This window comes from Zophobas morio, unplaced genomic scaffold (genome assembly GCF_036711695.1).
Source record: "Zophobas morio isolate AGI-343-1 ecotype UQ-CSIRO unplaced genomic scaffold, CSIRO_AGI_Zmor_V1 ptg000004l, whole genome shotgun sequence".
NCBI lineage: Eukaryota > Metazoa > Arthropoda > Insecta > Coleoptera > Tenebrionidae > Zophobas > Zophobas morio.
In genome coordinates, this window is record NW_026972109.1 from 12,581,792 (window position 1) to 12,596,232 (window position 14,441).

Consider the following 14,441-nt stretch of genomic DNA (forward strand, 5'->3'; position numbering starts at 1 on the left):
AATTCTTTTAATTTAGAATTTTTTTAGAATATGTAACAATTATTCTTATGTTACAGTTTGCCTAGGAAGACCGTCACTTATTGTAAGATTAATAATAGTCAATCCGGCACGTGGTTATTTAATTGTCTGATGGTCGCCTGAGAACTTGTTTGATTTACAGACCAGAGCGCACTCAGGCCAATGTCGACTCTAAGCATTCAGAAACGATTTGATCTATAAGCCATGTTCCGTGATCTCATACACATCCTAACCGGTTTCGACCATAATTTCTACGGGAAAGAATTGCTTGTTCGGACTTATGGATATGTGAACATTTTGGTAGATAGATGTGTTAGTTATTGACATGCAATTATTTTTTGTTTAATTAAGAAATATTGAATTTTAATGCTCGACATCGAGATTTTTCGATTTTTCGTCATTTCGATTTCTTGCTTATTCAACTTTCGAGTTCCTAATTTTTCGAAATTTTACTTTTGGGATTTTTCAGTTTATTCATTATTCAATTTTACGATTTCTCAATTTTTCGAAGTTTCAATTTTACGTTTTTCTAATTTCTCTCTTCAATTTTGCGATTTTTAAATATTTCGATTTTTCAATTTTTCAAATATGACTTATAAACTCTCAGTTTTTCAATTTTTAGGTTTTTGATTTTTCAATTTTTCAATTTTTTAAGGTTTTGACTTTTCGACTTCACTTTTTTGACTTTTTGATTTCTCAATTTTTCAATTTTTTAATTTTTCAGTATTTGGATACATATTTCAGTTTTGAGATTTTTCAGTTTTTCAATTCTTCAGTTTTTCTTTCATTTTATCAATTTTTCGAAATTTCAGTTTTGGGATTTTTCAAATTATTTTTTCGATTTTACAATTTCCCGATTCTTCGACTTTTCGATTTTTGATTACTGGATTTCTCGTTGTGTCGATTTTTGTACTTTTTCGATTTTTCAATGTTGCGATTTTTAAATTTTAGATTTTTCAATCTTTTGATATTTTAATTTTTCAGTTTTTAAAATTTTAGATTTTTCGATTTCTCGATTTTTCATTTCAGTTCAATATTTCAATTTTTCATGTTTTGAATTTTTCAAATGTTTCCATTTCTTAATCTTTTGAATTTTCGACTTCCCAGTTTTAGATTTTTTTTTCAATTTTTCGTTTTTTCAAATTTTCGATTTTTTAATTTTTTATTTTTAAAATTTTTCTGTTTTTCAATGATTTGATTTACCGATTTATTGAGATTTGGATGTATCGATATTTTGATTGCTCAGTTTCTCGATTTATAAGTTTTTCAATTTATAACTTTTTTTATTTTTCCCCTTTTAGATTTTTCGCTTTTCCAATTTTTTAACTTTTCGATTTTTGGGTTTTGGCTTATCGGTTTCTCAATTTTTCGATTTCTCGATCTTCTGATCTTTCGATTTCTCAATATTTCAATTATTCAATTTTTTATTTTAACTTTATGATTTCTCTTTCGATGTTTTGATTGTTCAGTTTCTCGGTTTATCATGTTTTCAATTTTTAACTTTTCGATTTTGGCCTATTTCGGTCTTCCAATTTTTCGAAATTTTGACTTCTCGATTTCTCAACCTTTTGATTTTTCGATTTCCCAGTTTTCCGATTTTTTACTTTCCGGATTTTCAGTTTTTTGATTTCTCAATTTTTAAATTTTTTATTTTGTCAGTTTTTGGATACATATTTCAGTTTAGAGATTTTTCAATTTTTCCTTTCTTCAGTTTTTCTTTCATTTTTCAATTTTTCGAAATTTCAGTTTTGGGATTTTTCGGATTATCTATTCGATTTTCGATTTTACAATTTCTCAATTTTTCAATTTTCAATGTTTCGAATTCTCAATTTTCCGATGTTTCAGTTTTACGTTTTTTCAATTTTTTTCTCTTCAATTTTACGATTTTTAAATATTTCGATTTTTCAATTTTTCACTTTTCTAAATTCCCAGTTTTTCGATTTTTCAATTTTTCAGGTTTTTGATTTTTCAATTATTCGACTTTTTTTTAAGGTTTCGATTTTTCGACTTCACTTTTTTGATGTTTCGTTTTCTCAGTTTTACAATTTTTTAGATTTTCAGATTTTGGATATTTCCGTTTATCCATTCTTCAGTTTTTCTTTCATTTTTCGGTTTTTTGATGTTTCAGTTTTGGGATTTTTCAATTTTTCGGTATTTTGAAGGTTTTGATTTTTCGACTTCACTTTTTCGATGTTTCGACTTCTCAGTTTTTCGATTTTTACTTTCCGGATTTTCAGTTTTTCGATTTTCCAGTTTTTCGATGTTTCGATTTTTCAATTTTTCGATTTTTGAAATTGTGGAGTTTCAGTTTCTCGATTTTTCGTTTTTCGGTTTTTGAATTTTAGATTCTTGAATTTTTCATTTTTTCGATTTTATAATGTTTCAATATTTTTTATAAACTCTCAGTTTTTCGATTTTTCATTTGTTCAATTCTTCAATTTTTCAATATTTTAGGTTTTGGATTTCTCAATTTTTCAGTTTTTTATTTTCTCAGTTTTTGGATACATATTTCAGTTTAGAGATTTTTCAATTTTTCCTTTCTTCAGTTTTTCTTTCATTTTTCAATTTTTCGAAATTTCAGTTTTGGCATTTTTCGGATCATCTATTCGATTTTCAATTTTACAATTTTTCAATTTTTCAATTTTTCAATTTTCAATTTTTCGCATTCTCAATTTTCCGATGTTTCGGTTTTACGTTTTTTCATTTTTTTTTCTCTTCAATTTTACAATGTTTAAATATTTCGATTTTTCAATTTTTCAGTGTTTTGATTTTTCCATTATTCGACTTCACTTTTTTGATATTTCGATTTCTCAGTTTTTCAGTTTTTTAGATTTTCAGATTTTGGATATTTCCGTTTTTCCATTCTTCAGTTTTTCTTTCATTTTTCGGTTTTTTGATATTTCAGTTTTGGGATTTTTCAATTTTTTGGTTTTTTGAAGGTTTTGATTTTTCGACTTCACTTTGTCGATGTTTCGATTTCCCAAATTTTCAGTTTTTTAGATTCACAGTTTTTGGATATTCCAGTTTTGGGATTTTTCACTTTTTTCATTTATCACTTTTTCTTTCATTTTTCGGTTTTTCGATATTTCAGTTTAGGAATTTCCAATATTTTCGATACTTCAACTTTTCGATTTTTGACTTTTGGATTTTTCGATGTGTCGATTTTTTTACTTTTTCGATTTTTCAGTTTTTGTTTTTTTTTAATTTTAGATTTTTGAATTTCTCGGTTTTTCATTTCAGTTCTTCGATATTTCAATTTGTCATGTGATCGAATTTTTCAAATGTTTCGATTTCTTAATCTTAGTTCGATTTTTCAACTTCCCAGTTTTAGATGTTCTTTTTTCAGATTTTCGTTTTTTAAAACTTTCGATTTTTGATTTTTCAATTCTTCAATTTTTTAAGGTTTTGACTTTTCGACTTCACTTTTTTGACTTTTTGATTTCTCAATTTTTCAATTTTTTAATTTCTCAGTATTTGGATACATATTTGAGTTTTGAGATTTTTCAGTTTTTCCATTCTTCAGTTTTTCTTTCATTTTTCAGTTTTTCGGAATTTCAGTTTTGGGATTTTTCAGATTATTTATTATTCAAATTTTCGCTTTTACGATTTTTCAATTTTTCAATTTTTCGATTTCCAATTTTTTGAATTCTCAATTTTTTGATGTTTGAGGTTTACGTGTTTATCAATAAAATTGTTCCCCTCTTCAATTTACGATTTTTAAATATTTCGATTTTTCAATTTTTGACTTTTCTAAATTCTCAATTTTTCGATTTTTCAATTAATCGATGTTTTGATTTTCCCATTTTTTAACTTGAGACTCTTTCGATTTTCCCATTCTTCGATTCTTCAGTTTTCCGATTTTTTCTAAGGTTTTGTTCGTCATCACTTTTTTGATATTCGATTTCTCAATTTTTCATTTTTTTTAGATTCTCGCTTCTGAACGTTTAGAGTCGACACTAGTCTGAGCGCGCTCTGGTCTGTAGATCAAACAAGTTTTCAGCCGACGTGATCTCTGCGTAATGTACCATTGCTTGTATTTATTAAATTTTATGAGAGAGCTGCTATAAAAAGCTTATGAAGTCAATATCATAAACATCATCTTTCGTCGAACTTTAACTTCCTCTTTTATTGATTAAATTCGACATCTGCACTTTTAAAAATAAAACATACCGCAAATCTTACAAAAAATGTATATTCTTCCTACGGCAGCCCAGCTATGAATAAAACACATGAGACGTGGCTGCGCCAAGGGTCATTTATTTTTTAGACGTATCCGGTCGACACATGGGGAAAATAAAGGGTTTGCTTATTTTCTTGAAATCAAATATTGATGGAATTTTCGAGAAGATTCGATTTCACGAGCGGGAAGAAAAAATACATTTGCTATTAAATTTTTTATATTAAATATGAGGTTAGTTACACATCCAGTATTCAACAATGTGCCTTTTGTGTTTCTCGCGGTAACACAAAGAGTGAACTAATTTTTGTTAACATTTATAACGAGTGTATCCAGGTTTGTGTGGTATTGTTACAATGGTCATGAGGTACAAACATTTAACGAAAAGTTTAACTAAATTATTGACTAATTTAATACTAAAGGTTTAAATTGGTCATGTGCATAACAATGTGAAATTGTGCTGCATATTTTTAATTAAATATCACGGTTAGGCCATGTCCAGATGGGTCTCAAACATAAGGCCGTGCTTAGGCTGCTTGCTGTTCTTGAGAATATACAGCACATTTTCAGAGCAGTCTTTGGAATGATGTGTTATATTGCACAAATACTTTATTTATTACTCAACATTTAATTATTATTATTATTCTTTCAAATAATCTCTAAATATAACATTTATTAAATATATGATTTATATTCAATGATCAATTCCTTAACATAATTACTATATTATTTACTCGCAAATAATTGTAACCTCTAAGTTAGCATCCACTGGAATGTTCCTAACGCAGAGTGTACGAAATCAACTCGGAAGCCATTTTGCGGATTGGTTTTTTCGATTAACATTTTTATAATAAAATAAATCCTTTCCGTAAACTCTGATAACAACAAAGTACAAAGCTAACGAACCAGTAGGTGCGGACATAATTTTCCTTTTCCGTTAACGAAAAATAACCCGATAATCCGCACCTTATCACTGGGGAAAGAAACTCGGTAAAGTGCTCATAAGATTACGAGGACGTGCTGATATATTTTGATCACATGTATTTAAAGGTAACATTTACAAAAATAGGTGAAACTACTCCCTCACTTTCTCACAAAAAGAGGCCTACTATTCGATGAGATGTACAAATTTTTTCGGTACAAATTAAACTTGTCGACATTGTCGCTGATGGTGTATATCGACGAAATCTTAAGACCGTTCTTATTAGGTATTATCTTGAAATTAGGGTTGACGGGGTAAGAATTGGTGTTCTGCAGCAAAAGCGGACGCTTCTGGGAATCGGAACGAAAGGACTTACTGAAGAAGTTCACCATGTGTTTAGGTGTGGATAACCGGATCGACAAAGGACGCTTCGTCGAGGAAAAGGGAGCCTTGCCGTGGAGAAAAGCCAACTCGTTTCGACGCCTCTGCAAGACGTTGTTATTGTACACATTTGTTTGTTTCGACGTGTTCTTGTTGAAGTTGTTGTAGTAGTATTGTAAGATGCTTCCGGCGTTGATGTTCTTTTTGTTGTTTTGCTTGGTCAGGAGGATGTTGTTCTGAATCATGATTTTTGCGGGGTTAGGATAGTAGATCTTTTTTAGGGTGTTGGCGGCGGGAGGTTTTGACTGACAGTTGCAAGTGTAGGTGGCTTGACAGGCTACTTCGCTACGATGTCACACTTCTTGGAGGAACTTGACGGGGCAGACGCCTTGACGGTTGTCACCGGAACGGATCATCACCATACCATCCAGTTCTTCACCTATTTGAATTACTATTTGGTCCCTTAACAGCATCAGGCCGTTGTCACCGTCTGATACTTGAAGGTTGTGGGTCACCTGAAAGAGACAACCTTATGTACTGCATAATTTTAAGATAAAACAATGTGAAACTACAGTTAGATTTAGGAACTTAGTTGACCATATTTGTGATAAATCGCCCTGTATACTGTGTATGCGAAGGTGTTTTTGCCAAATTCTACATTGGAAAAGAAGAAGATCAAGAAGAAAAGACACTAAGATTTTCTCCAATCCTGGGAATTTTTGAGGTACTGATCTAATCAGTGTCTACTCCTCTGAAATTTTCATGTTTTGTTTCGAAATACCAAACCCTTTGTTTGTGATTGAATAATCCAATTAATGACGTCAGCCGCACGGACACATTGAATCTCAACTACGGTATCTTAGTTAATGCGATTTTAGCCACATACGGGTAAACCCCTTCAAGCTTATAGTAATGTTGGCGAGTTTGGATTTTAAACATCACGTTCAGATTGCTGGTGTTGTCAAGTTTGATCCCAAAATCCGATGCCCACCTTGAATGAAGCGCGATTTTATAATCCTAAAATTGCTTGACGGAGTTTGGTAAACATTTCGACGTGAGCCGTCCTCATTATAATGATCTAGTGTTGAACTAGTATTTTATCAACGAGATCGACACTTGTGAAAATATTATCTATATATACAGGGTGTTTCTTTTATTTGATACAACCCCTGTAACTTTTTTATTCTTAAAGATAAACCTGTAGTTCTTTGAGCAAATGTATCATTTTAAAAGATCTTTGTGATGGCAACCTCACATTTACATTATTACTTCCGGTAGAACCGGAAATGACATCAACTTTATTTTTTTTTATGAAACCCTAGGTATATTTTTTCATAAATGGAAAGAATGATTTTTTCTAAAAATCACAGGCAACCAATATTTCTAAAATCAATACTTAAAAAGTTATTAAATAAAATACACGAAAAATTCATATTAATTGATGACAATCTAGTAGCTTGAAAAATTGACACTCATGTCATTTATTCACATAGGTGATCTTTTAAAATGATACAAATTTGGTCAAAGAACTATATGTTTATTTTTTTAAATAAGAAAATTTCGGGGGTTGTATCAAATAAAAGAAACACGTGGTATATAAATCAATTGCTGTTCGTTAGTCTCGCTAAAACTCGAGAACGGCTGAACGGATTTACCTTATCTTGGTTTTGAAATGTCCGTGGAGGTCTAGGGAAGGTTTAAAAGGTGAGAAAAATTCGAATAATTTCCGGTAAAACCCTAAAAACAGCACTTTTCTTCTTGACAACCAAGTGACAATCTTTTATTTCTAAAAAGACAAAAGACATCAAATGTTTCACAGCTCAGAACATGTACTGGAAAATAGAATTTCTGTTTTTAGTATTTTTGTTACTCGCCGTTTAAACCTTCTCTGAATTTCCATAAATATTTCAAGACCAAACTCTCAGCTAAAAGATAAAAAAATTCTAAAAATTTTGCATGGGAATCGCCACTTCGAATTAATTTGAATAGTTGGCGTTCCTGACGGACCTGTCGTCTAACTGACGTGTCATACAAAACTAATTCTTCCGTGCGATTGTGAAAAGTATATTGCATTTCAAGTCGTTCTTTGTTTTTTCGTAAAAAAAACGTCGTTTATTTTAAGAAAAGTCTTGGTTAAAGTGAATTTAGTTACACATTGCGAAAGTGTCTTATTAATTTTGATCTGCCATTCTATTTACCTAGATTCACTTTGTTGGTTTCGACAAAACCTCAAACTTTACCGTTATTCGAGGATTTAATTTGAAGTTTTCAATATTTTAAAATTCTCGAGACAAAATTTACATATTTGATTGACTGTGAAAATAATTCTGTGTCGTTTTATGAAGTTCATTACAATGCCGAGAAGACGACAAGTTGACATAGGTCCACGAAGTCAATCCGCAATGAATTATTTCATGGGTAATTCGGATATGGAAGTTGATCAGCGTTGTGCTCATAATCAACATAATCAAACATTGAAGCGAGACATTGGGTGGTATGAATAAAACTGAATAGATACTCATATTCGAAGTACGAAGTACCTACTTCATTATTACTCTTATATACCTGAGCATCTACTCTATGTACTGAGTACCTACTTGAAAACATTGGATCTCCCCGGACACAAATTGAACATCTACCTATGCGTTTTGTGAGCATTTAATCTAAAAATGAGCGTCGGCGTGGCAAATGACTGAGCTGTCTGTAAAGCAGCTTAGAAAATGAGTTGGATCGTTGTAAGAGTGAATTTTGACTAAACATGGATACTTTCATGAACGTGGAACGCCGTCAAAAGGTGCATTCAGTTTGAAAAACACATTAGGAGCGGGAATATCGAAAATTTTTCAGGTAATTGACTTTTATTTATGCATAAATTGTGCAGTGCGTTTTTTCTAACAGAGAGATTCCCATCTCAAGGTGTCTACCCCATACTAACTTATATTTTGGTAACTCGAGTTTTGCCTTGATGGACACTGTTACAGTTTTCCTTTTTTGTTATATCGAGATGCTACTTGAGCATCATTTGTTACGTACTGAAGTATTAGAAAAACTAGAAATATTTTGACTTGATATTCGAGTAGATACTTCGTATTTCGAGTATGAGCATCTACTGAGTTTTATTTATATCAACTATTGTCAAAAAATTGATCGGCCGTTGTTTCGACAGAACTTCCTTCGCACCAAAAGTATAATGGAACATATTCAGCATTTTCGAGTTGAGTCTTTTCTTCGCACAATTTTGTGATGACCTAATCAACATTTACGATCAACACGTATACCACCTTATTGGTGCAGTGTAATACTAAAAATAACTGTATTGTATTCCCAAAATTATCTGCGAAAATCGAGTAAGCCGTTCCATCAATATTTTGGGGGGAGTAAATAACTATTCTTAACAATTTACCATGCTTACAATAATTTTAAAACGTCTGCAAGATCTCAAAGTATTCATTTCTGCAACTTGAGTTATTCTCTAAAATAAATTGACTGATCCATACATTTTTTTGAGTCACTGTAAAAGCAAATCTAAAAAATATGAATGCAATGATAAATTACGAAAATATACTGATGATATTTTGCACATTTTAGATAGGATTTATTCGGCAAAATCTTGAGATGACGTCATCAAGTTTTTGGGCTTGATAAACAGATATATTTTGATTAAAAACCTACCATGTCAAACAGTAACTTCAAAACGTCTGCAATATTTCAAAATTCAGTTTTGCAATTCTTGATTCAATCAATAAAATAAATTGACTCAGTGATTAATTTTTTTGAGACACCCCCTATAAGCAAAACTAAAAAATATGAATGGAATGATAAATCACGAGTATAGTCTCATCCTATTTTGGACATTTTAGATAGGATTCATTTGGCAAAATTTTGGACTGACGCCATCAATTTTTTGGAGGGAATAAGTAAATATATTTTGAATAAAAATTTATTATGCTTATCATATGTTTAAAACATCTGCAAGATTTCAACGCATTCGGTTTTGCAGATTCAAAATTAAATTGTAGGTGAAACGAAGTTCACAGGGTCAGCTAGTCACTTATAAAACAGTTTCAATATTTGAGGAGTTTGAATTTTTAATCCTTTTTTATTTCCTGAGCGTATGCTAAGGCAGTATAAAATCGAGTCCATTGGGTGACTTGCCCCTTTCATGTTTTCTCGACATTTCATGACCTCTAGAGTACGAAAAAAGTGGTCTGCCGTTTTTGTCTGTGTGTCTGCCATCTGTCCGGATTTTTATTATACAGATAATCTCCGAAACTACTAAACCGATTGTTAAATTTTATACGTAAATTAGGAATATCATATATACGGGAAAACACTAGCCAAAATTTGGCTGAGTACCTCCATCATCATTTGATAACGTCCCCTCATTATATTGCATAATTAACATTACCAATTTTCTATTAAATAATATATTCCTGTACGTACTTGTGGTTTACGAATTGTATTAAAAAATAAAAAAAGTAAATTTAACAAAATTAATCATTTTCTCATTTTTTATTGATCAAATTAAGAACGAGTACCCCATTTTCTCGAAAATGTGAAAATAGGCACGTTTTTATAATACTAAAGTAAGAATAATAATAATATTCAGAACATTTTGTTGTTTTTAATAATTTTAGTACTCTGTTCTGAGGCGATAAACTCAACCAAATCAAATATCTACGTGACATTCTTCCGATGTATCAAGACATAAACAGTTCAAGTTACGCATGTTGCTGATAGGCTATTTCCTGTTGGTGGTTTGCTGTAAATATATTTTACATTGTTCGTATTTGTGCGGCGTTCGGCTAGAAACGGATTTATAGGGATGCTTGTAATGCTGGAGTATAGGCCCCTTTACGATTTCAAGAATGTGCATAATGCAAAACTGACTACCTCCTGGGGTTCCAGTAATTTATGACTTGTAGCCAGTCAGACACCATATAAAGAACTCCCGCCGCCGGACGGTCATGTTTTGTTTTCAGTACCGTTTATCATTCTTATTTTGTTTTTTAAAAGTGTGGGGTATTTTCTACCCATTTATCAGCGAATCTTATAGTTTTTTCAAAATTAAATAATTCACTTGCATAACTAATTGTGAGTGGAAGAATCTTTATTGGGATCAACAGTGCTTACGGTATTCAGATAATTATCTTTAACTTAACTTAAGTTTCAAAATGAAGAGGAGTTGGTAAAATGTTGAAAAGTTTTTTACATCTCAATCGTCCACTTTCGTCTTTTTTTCTACATTTATTAAATATTGAAAATAAGTATGTACATTACATTTTCTAACCTACTCTCATTCATAATAGGAAAAAGAAGGCTTCCAAATAAATAATAGCAGTAGGTCCCTGTAGATCTGCTCCTGGCTGTCCCCCTGGAATTTGCGCTCCCACAGCGCAGAGGCTGCGGGGGTGTTATTTATGCCGCTGGTTTTTACTTTCTAGAGGTTACCACAAAACAATCATCTCAAAATCTAGGTCTTATACTTCGGGCGCGAGGGAATTTTTGTTGAAATAAACTTCGATCATTTTATTAAGAAAGTGAAACCTTCTCGGGGTTCCCAACTGTCTTTTTTTAAAGAAGGTGAAATCTTCTTGGGGATCATGCAATTGTTTTTTAAGAATATGAAACCTTCTGGGGGGGCCTATCTATCTTTTTTTTAGAACATGAAACCTTCTCAGGGGCCCCAACTGTCTATTTTTTACAGAACGTGAAACTTTCTCAGGAGTCCCTCTGTCTTTCTTTAAAGACGGTGAGACCTCCGCTGGAGCCCCAAATGTCTTTCTAAACCTTTTCTTTTTTTAAGAATATGAAAGCTTCTGCGGAGCCCCAACGGTCTTTTTTTAAGTATATGAAACCTTCTCGGGGGCCCAATTGTCTTTTTTTAAAGAAGGTGAAATATTCTCTGGGGTCCCACGCGTGTTTTTTAAGAATACGAAACCTTCTCAGGGGCTCCAACTTTTTTTTTTAACAACGTAAAACCTTCTCGGGGGCCCCAACTGTTTTTTTTAAAGAAGGTGAAATCTTCCCGGGGGTCCCAACTGTTTGTTTTTAAAGAAGATAATACCTTGGGCGCCCCAACTGTATTTCTTTCTTTTAAGATGGTGAAACCATCTCGAGGGCCCCAACTGTCGATTTTTTAAAGAAGGTGAAATCTTCTCAGGGGTTCCAACTGTCTTTTTTTTAAAGAAGGTGAAACCCTCTCGGGGGCCCCAACTGTCTGTCTTTCTTTTTAGATGGTGAATTCTTCTTGGGGGCTCAAAGTGTCTTTTTTTAAGAATATGAAACCTTCTAGGGTTCCCAACTGTCTTTATTTCTTTTAAGATTGTGAAACCTTCTTGGGGGTCCCAACTGTCTTTTTTTTTAAAGAAGGTGAAACTTTCTCGGAGTCGCCAACTGTTTTTTTTTAAAGAAGGTAAAATCTTCTCTGGGGTTTCAAGTACCTTTTTTTAAGAATATGAAACCTTCTCGGGTGCCCTAACTTGTTTTTTCTTTAAGAACATTAAACCTTCCGGGAGGGCCTGACTGTCTTTCTTTCTTTTAAAATGGTGAAACCATGTTGGGGTCTTTTTTAAGAATGTAAAACCTACTCCGGGGTACCAACTGTTTCTTTTTTAAAGAAGGTGAAATTTTCTCAGAGGTTCCAAGAGTTTTTTTATTATAAAATTTTCTCGGGGGTCCCAACTGTCTTTTTTTAAAAACGATGAAACCCTCTTGGGAGCCCCAACTGTCTTTTTTTTACAGAAAGTGAAACCTTGTCAGGGGTCCCAACTGTCCTTTTTTATAGAAGGTGAAACCTCCTCGAGAGCCCCAACTATCTGTTTTTCATTTTAGATGTTGAAACCTTCTCGGGGGCTCCAAGTGTCTTTTTTTAAGAATTTGAAACTTTCTTGGGGTCCCAACTGTCTTTCTTTCTTTTAAGATGGTGAAACCCTCTTGGGGTCCCAACTGTTTTTTTTTTTTAAAGAAGGTGGAATTTTCTCGGACGACCTAAGTGTCATTTTTTTTAAATATAAAACCTTCTCGGTGGCCCAACTGTTTTTTTATGAATGTGAAACTTTCTCGGAGGCCCCAACTGTTTTTCTTTGTTTAAGAAAGAGAAACCTTCTCGGTCCCCCAATTGTCTATAATTTTACAGAATATAAAAACCTTCTCGGGGGCCCCAACTGTCTTTCTTTCTTTTTAAATGGTGAAACCTTCTCGGGGGCTCCAAGTGTCTTTTTTTAAGGCTATGAAACTTTCTTGGGGTCCCAACTATCTTTCTTTCTTTTAAGATAGTGAAACCCTCTTGGGGGTCCCAACTGTCTTTTTTTAAAGGTGGAATTTTCTAGGACGGCCTAAGTGTCATTTTTTAAATATAAAACCTTCTCGGGGGCCCCAACTGTCTTTTTTTGTTTAAGAACGAGAAACCTTTTCGGGGTCCCAATTGTCTATTATTTTACAAAAGATAAAAACCTTCTTGGGGCCCAACTGTCTTTCTTTCATTTTAGATGGTGAAACCTTCTCTGGGGCTCCAAGTGTCTTTTTTTAAGACTGAAACTTTCTTGGGGTCCCAACTGTCTTTCTTTCTTTTGAAATGGTGAAACCCTCTTGGGGGTCCCAACTGTTTTTTTTTTTAAAGAAGGTGGAATTTTCTCGGACGACTTAAGTGTCATTTTTTTAAATATAAAACTTTCTCTGGGGCCCAACTGTTTTTTTTTATGAATGTGAAACTTTCTCGGAGGCCCCAACTGTCTTTTTTTGTTTAAGAAAGAGAAGCCTTCTCGGGGCCCCAATTGTCTATTATTTTACAGAAGATAAAAACCTTCTCGGGGGCCCCAACTGTCTTTTTTTCTTTTTAGATGGTGAAACCTTCTCGGGTGCTCAAAGTGTCTTTTTTTAAGAATATGAAACTTTCTTGTAGCCCCAACTGTCTTTCTTTCTTTTAAGATGGTGAAACCCTCTTGGGGGTCCCAACTGTCTTTTTTTTAAAGAAGGTGGAATTTTCTCGGATGACCTAAGTGTCATATTTTTAAATATAAAACCTTCTTGGGGGCCCAACTGTTTTTTTTATGAATGTCAAACCTTCTCGGGGACCCCAACTGTCTTTTTTTGTTTAAGAACGAGAAACCTTCCCGGGACCCCAATTGTCTATTATTTTACAGAAGATAAAAACCTTCTCGGGAACCCCAATTGTCTTTCTTTCTTTTAAGATGGTGAAACCTTCTCGAGGGCGCCAACTGTCTTTTTTTTTTAAAGAACGTGAAACCTCGGGGACCCCAACTGTTTTTTTAAAGGTGAAATCTTCTCGCGGGCTCCAAGTGTCCTTTTTTAAGAATATGAAACCTCCTCGGGGGCTCCAACTGTCTTTTTTTTAAGAACGTGAAATCTTCTCGAAGGCCCCAACTGTCTATTTTTTTACAGAAGGTGAAAACTTCTCGGGGGTCCTAACTTTTTTTTTTTGAAAGAAGGTGAAGTCGTCTTGGGGGGGGTCCCAAATGTTTTTTTTTTAAAGAAGGTCAAACCTCATGAACCCCAACTGTCTTTCTTTCTTTTAAGATGGTGAAATCTTCTCGAGGATCTCAACTCTCTTTTTTTTAAAGAAAGAGAAACCTTCTCGGGGGCCCCAACCGTCTTTTTTTCTTTTAAGATGGTGAAACCTTCTCGCAGGCCCCAACTGTCTTTTTTTTTAAAGAAGCTGAGACCTTCTCGGGGGCCCTAACTGTAATTTTTTTTTTTCAGAAAGTGAAACCTTGGAGGTTCCAACTGTTTTTTTTTTAAAGAAGGTGAAATCTTCTCAGGGGCTCCAAGTGTCTTTTGTTAAGAATATGAATCCTCGGAGGCCCCAACTGTTTTTTTTAAAGAAGGTGAAATCTTCTCGGGAGTCCCATGTCTTATATTGTGATTAATACTTTCTGTATTATTTTAACTCGATAGAGGTTATCACAAAAAAGTAAAATTTTG

General features: G+C 33.1%; 1 protein-coding gene across 7 annotated transcripts in view; it reads right to left on the reverse strand.

Annotated features, from left to right (window-relative positions):
- Nucleotides 1-5,140: 5,140 nt before the first annotated feature.
- LOC135141810 (uncharacterized) overlaps nt 5,141-14,441 on the reverse strand; it is a 153,084-nt gene continuing 143,783 nt past the window's right edge. For all 7 annotated transcript variants that reach the window (XM_064073294.1, XM_064073276.1, XM_064073312.1 and 4 more), the window contains one exon: nt 5,141-6,013. In XM_064073294.1, the coding sequence (XP_063929364.1) occupies nt 5,852-6,013 (162 nt within the window). In that variant the 3' untranslated portion in view covers nt 5,141-5,851. The remainder of the gene's footprint in view (nt 6,014-14,441) is intronic.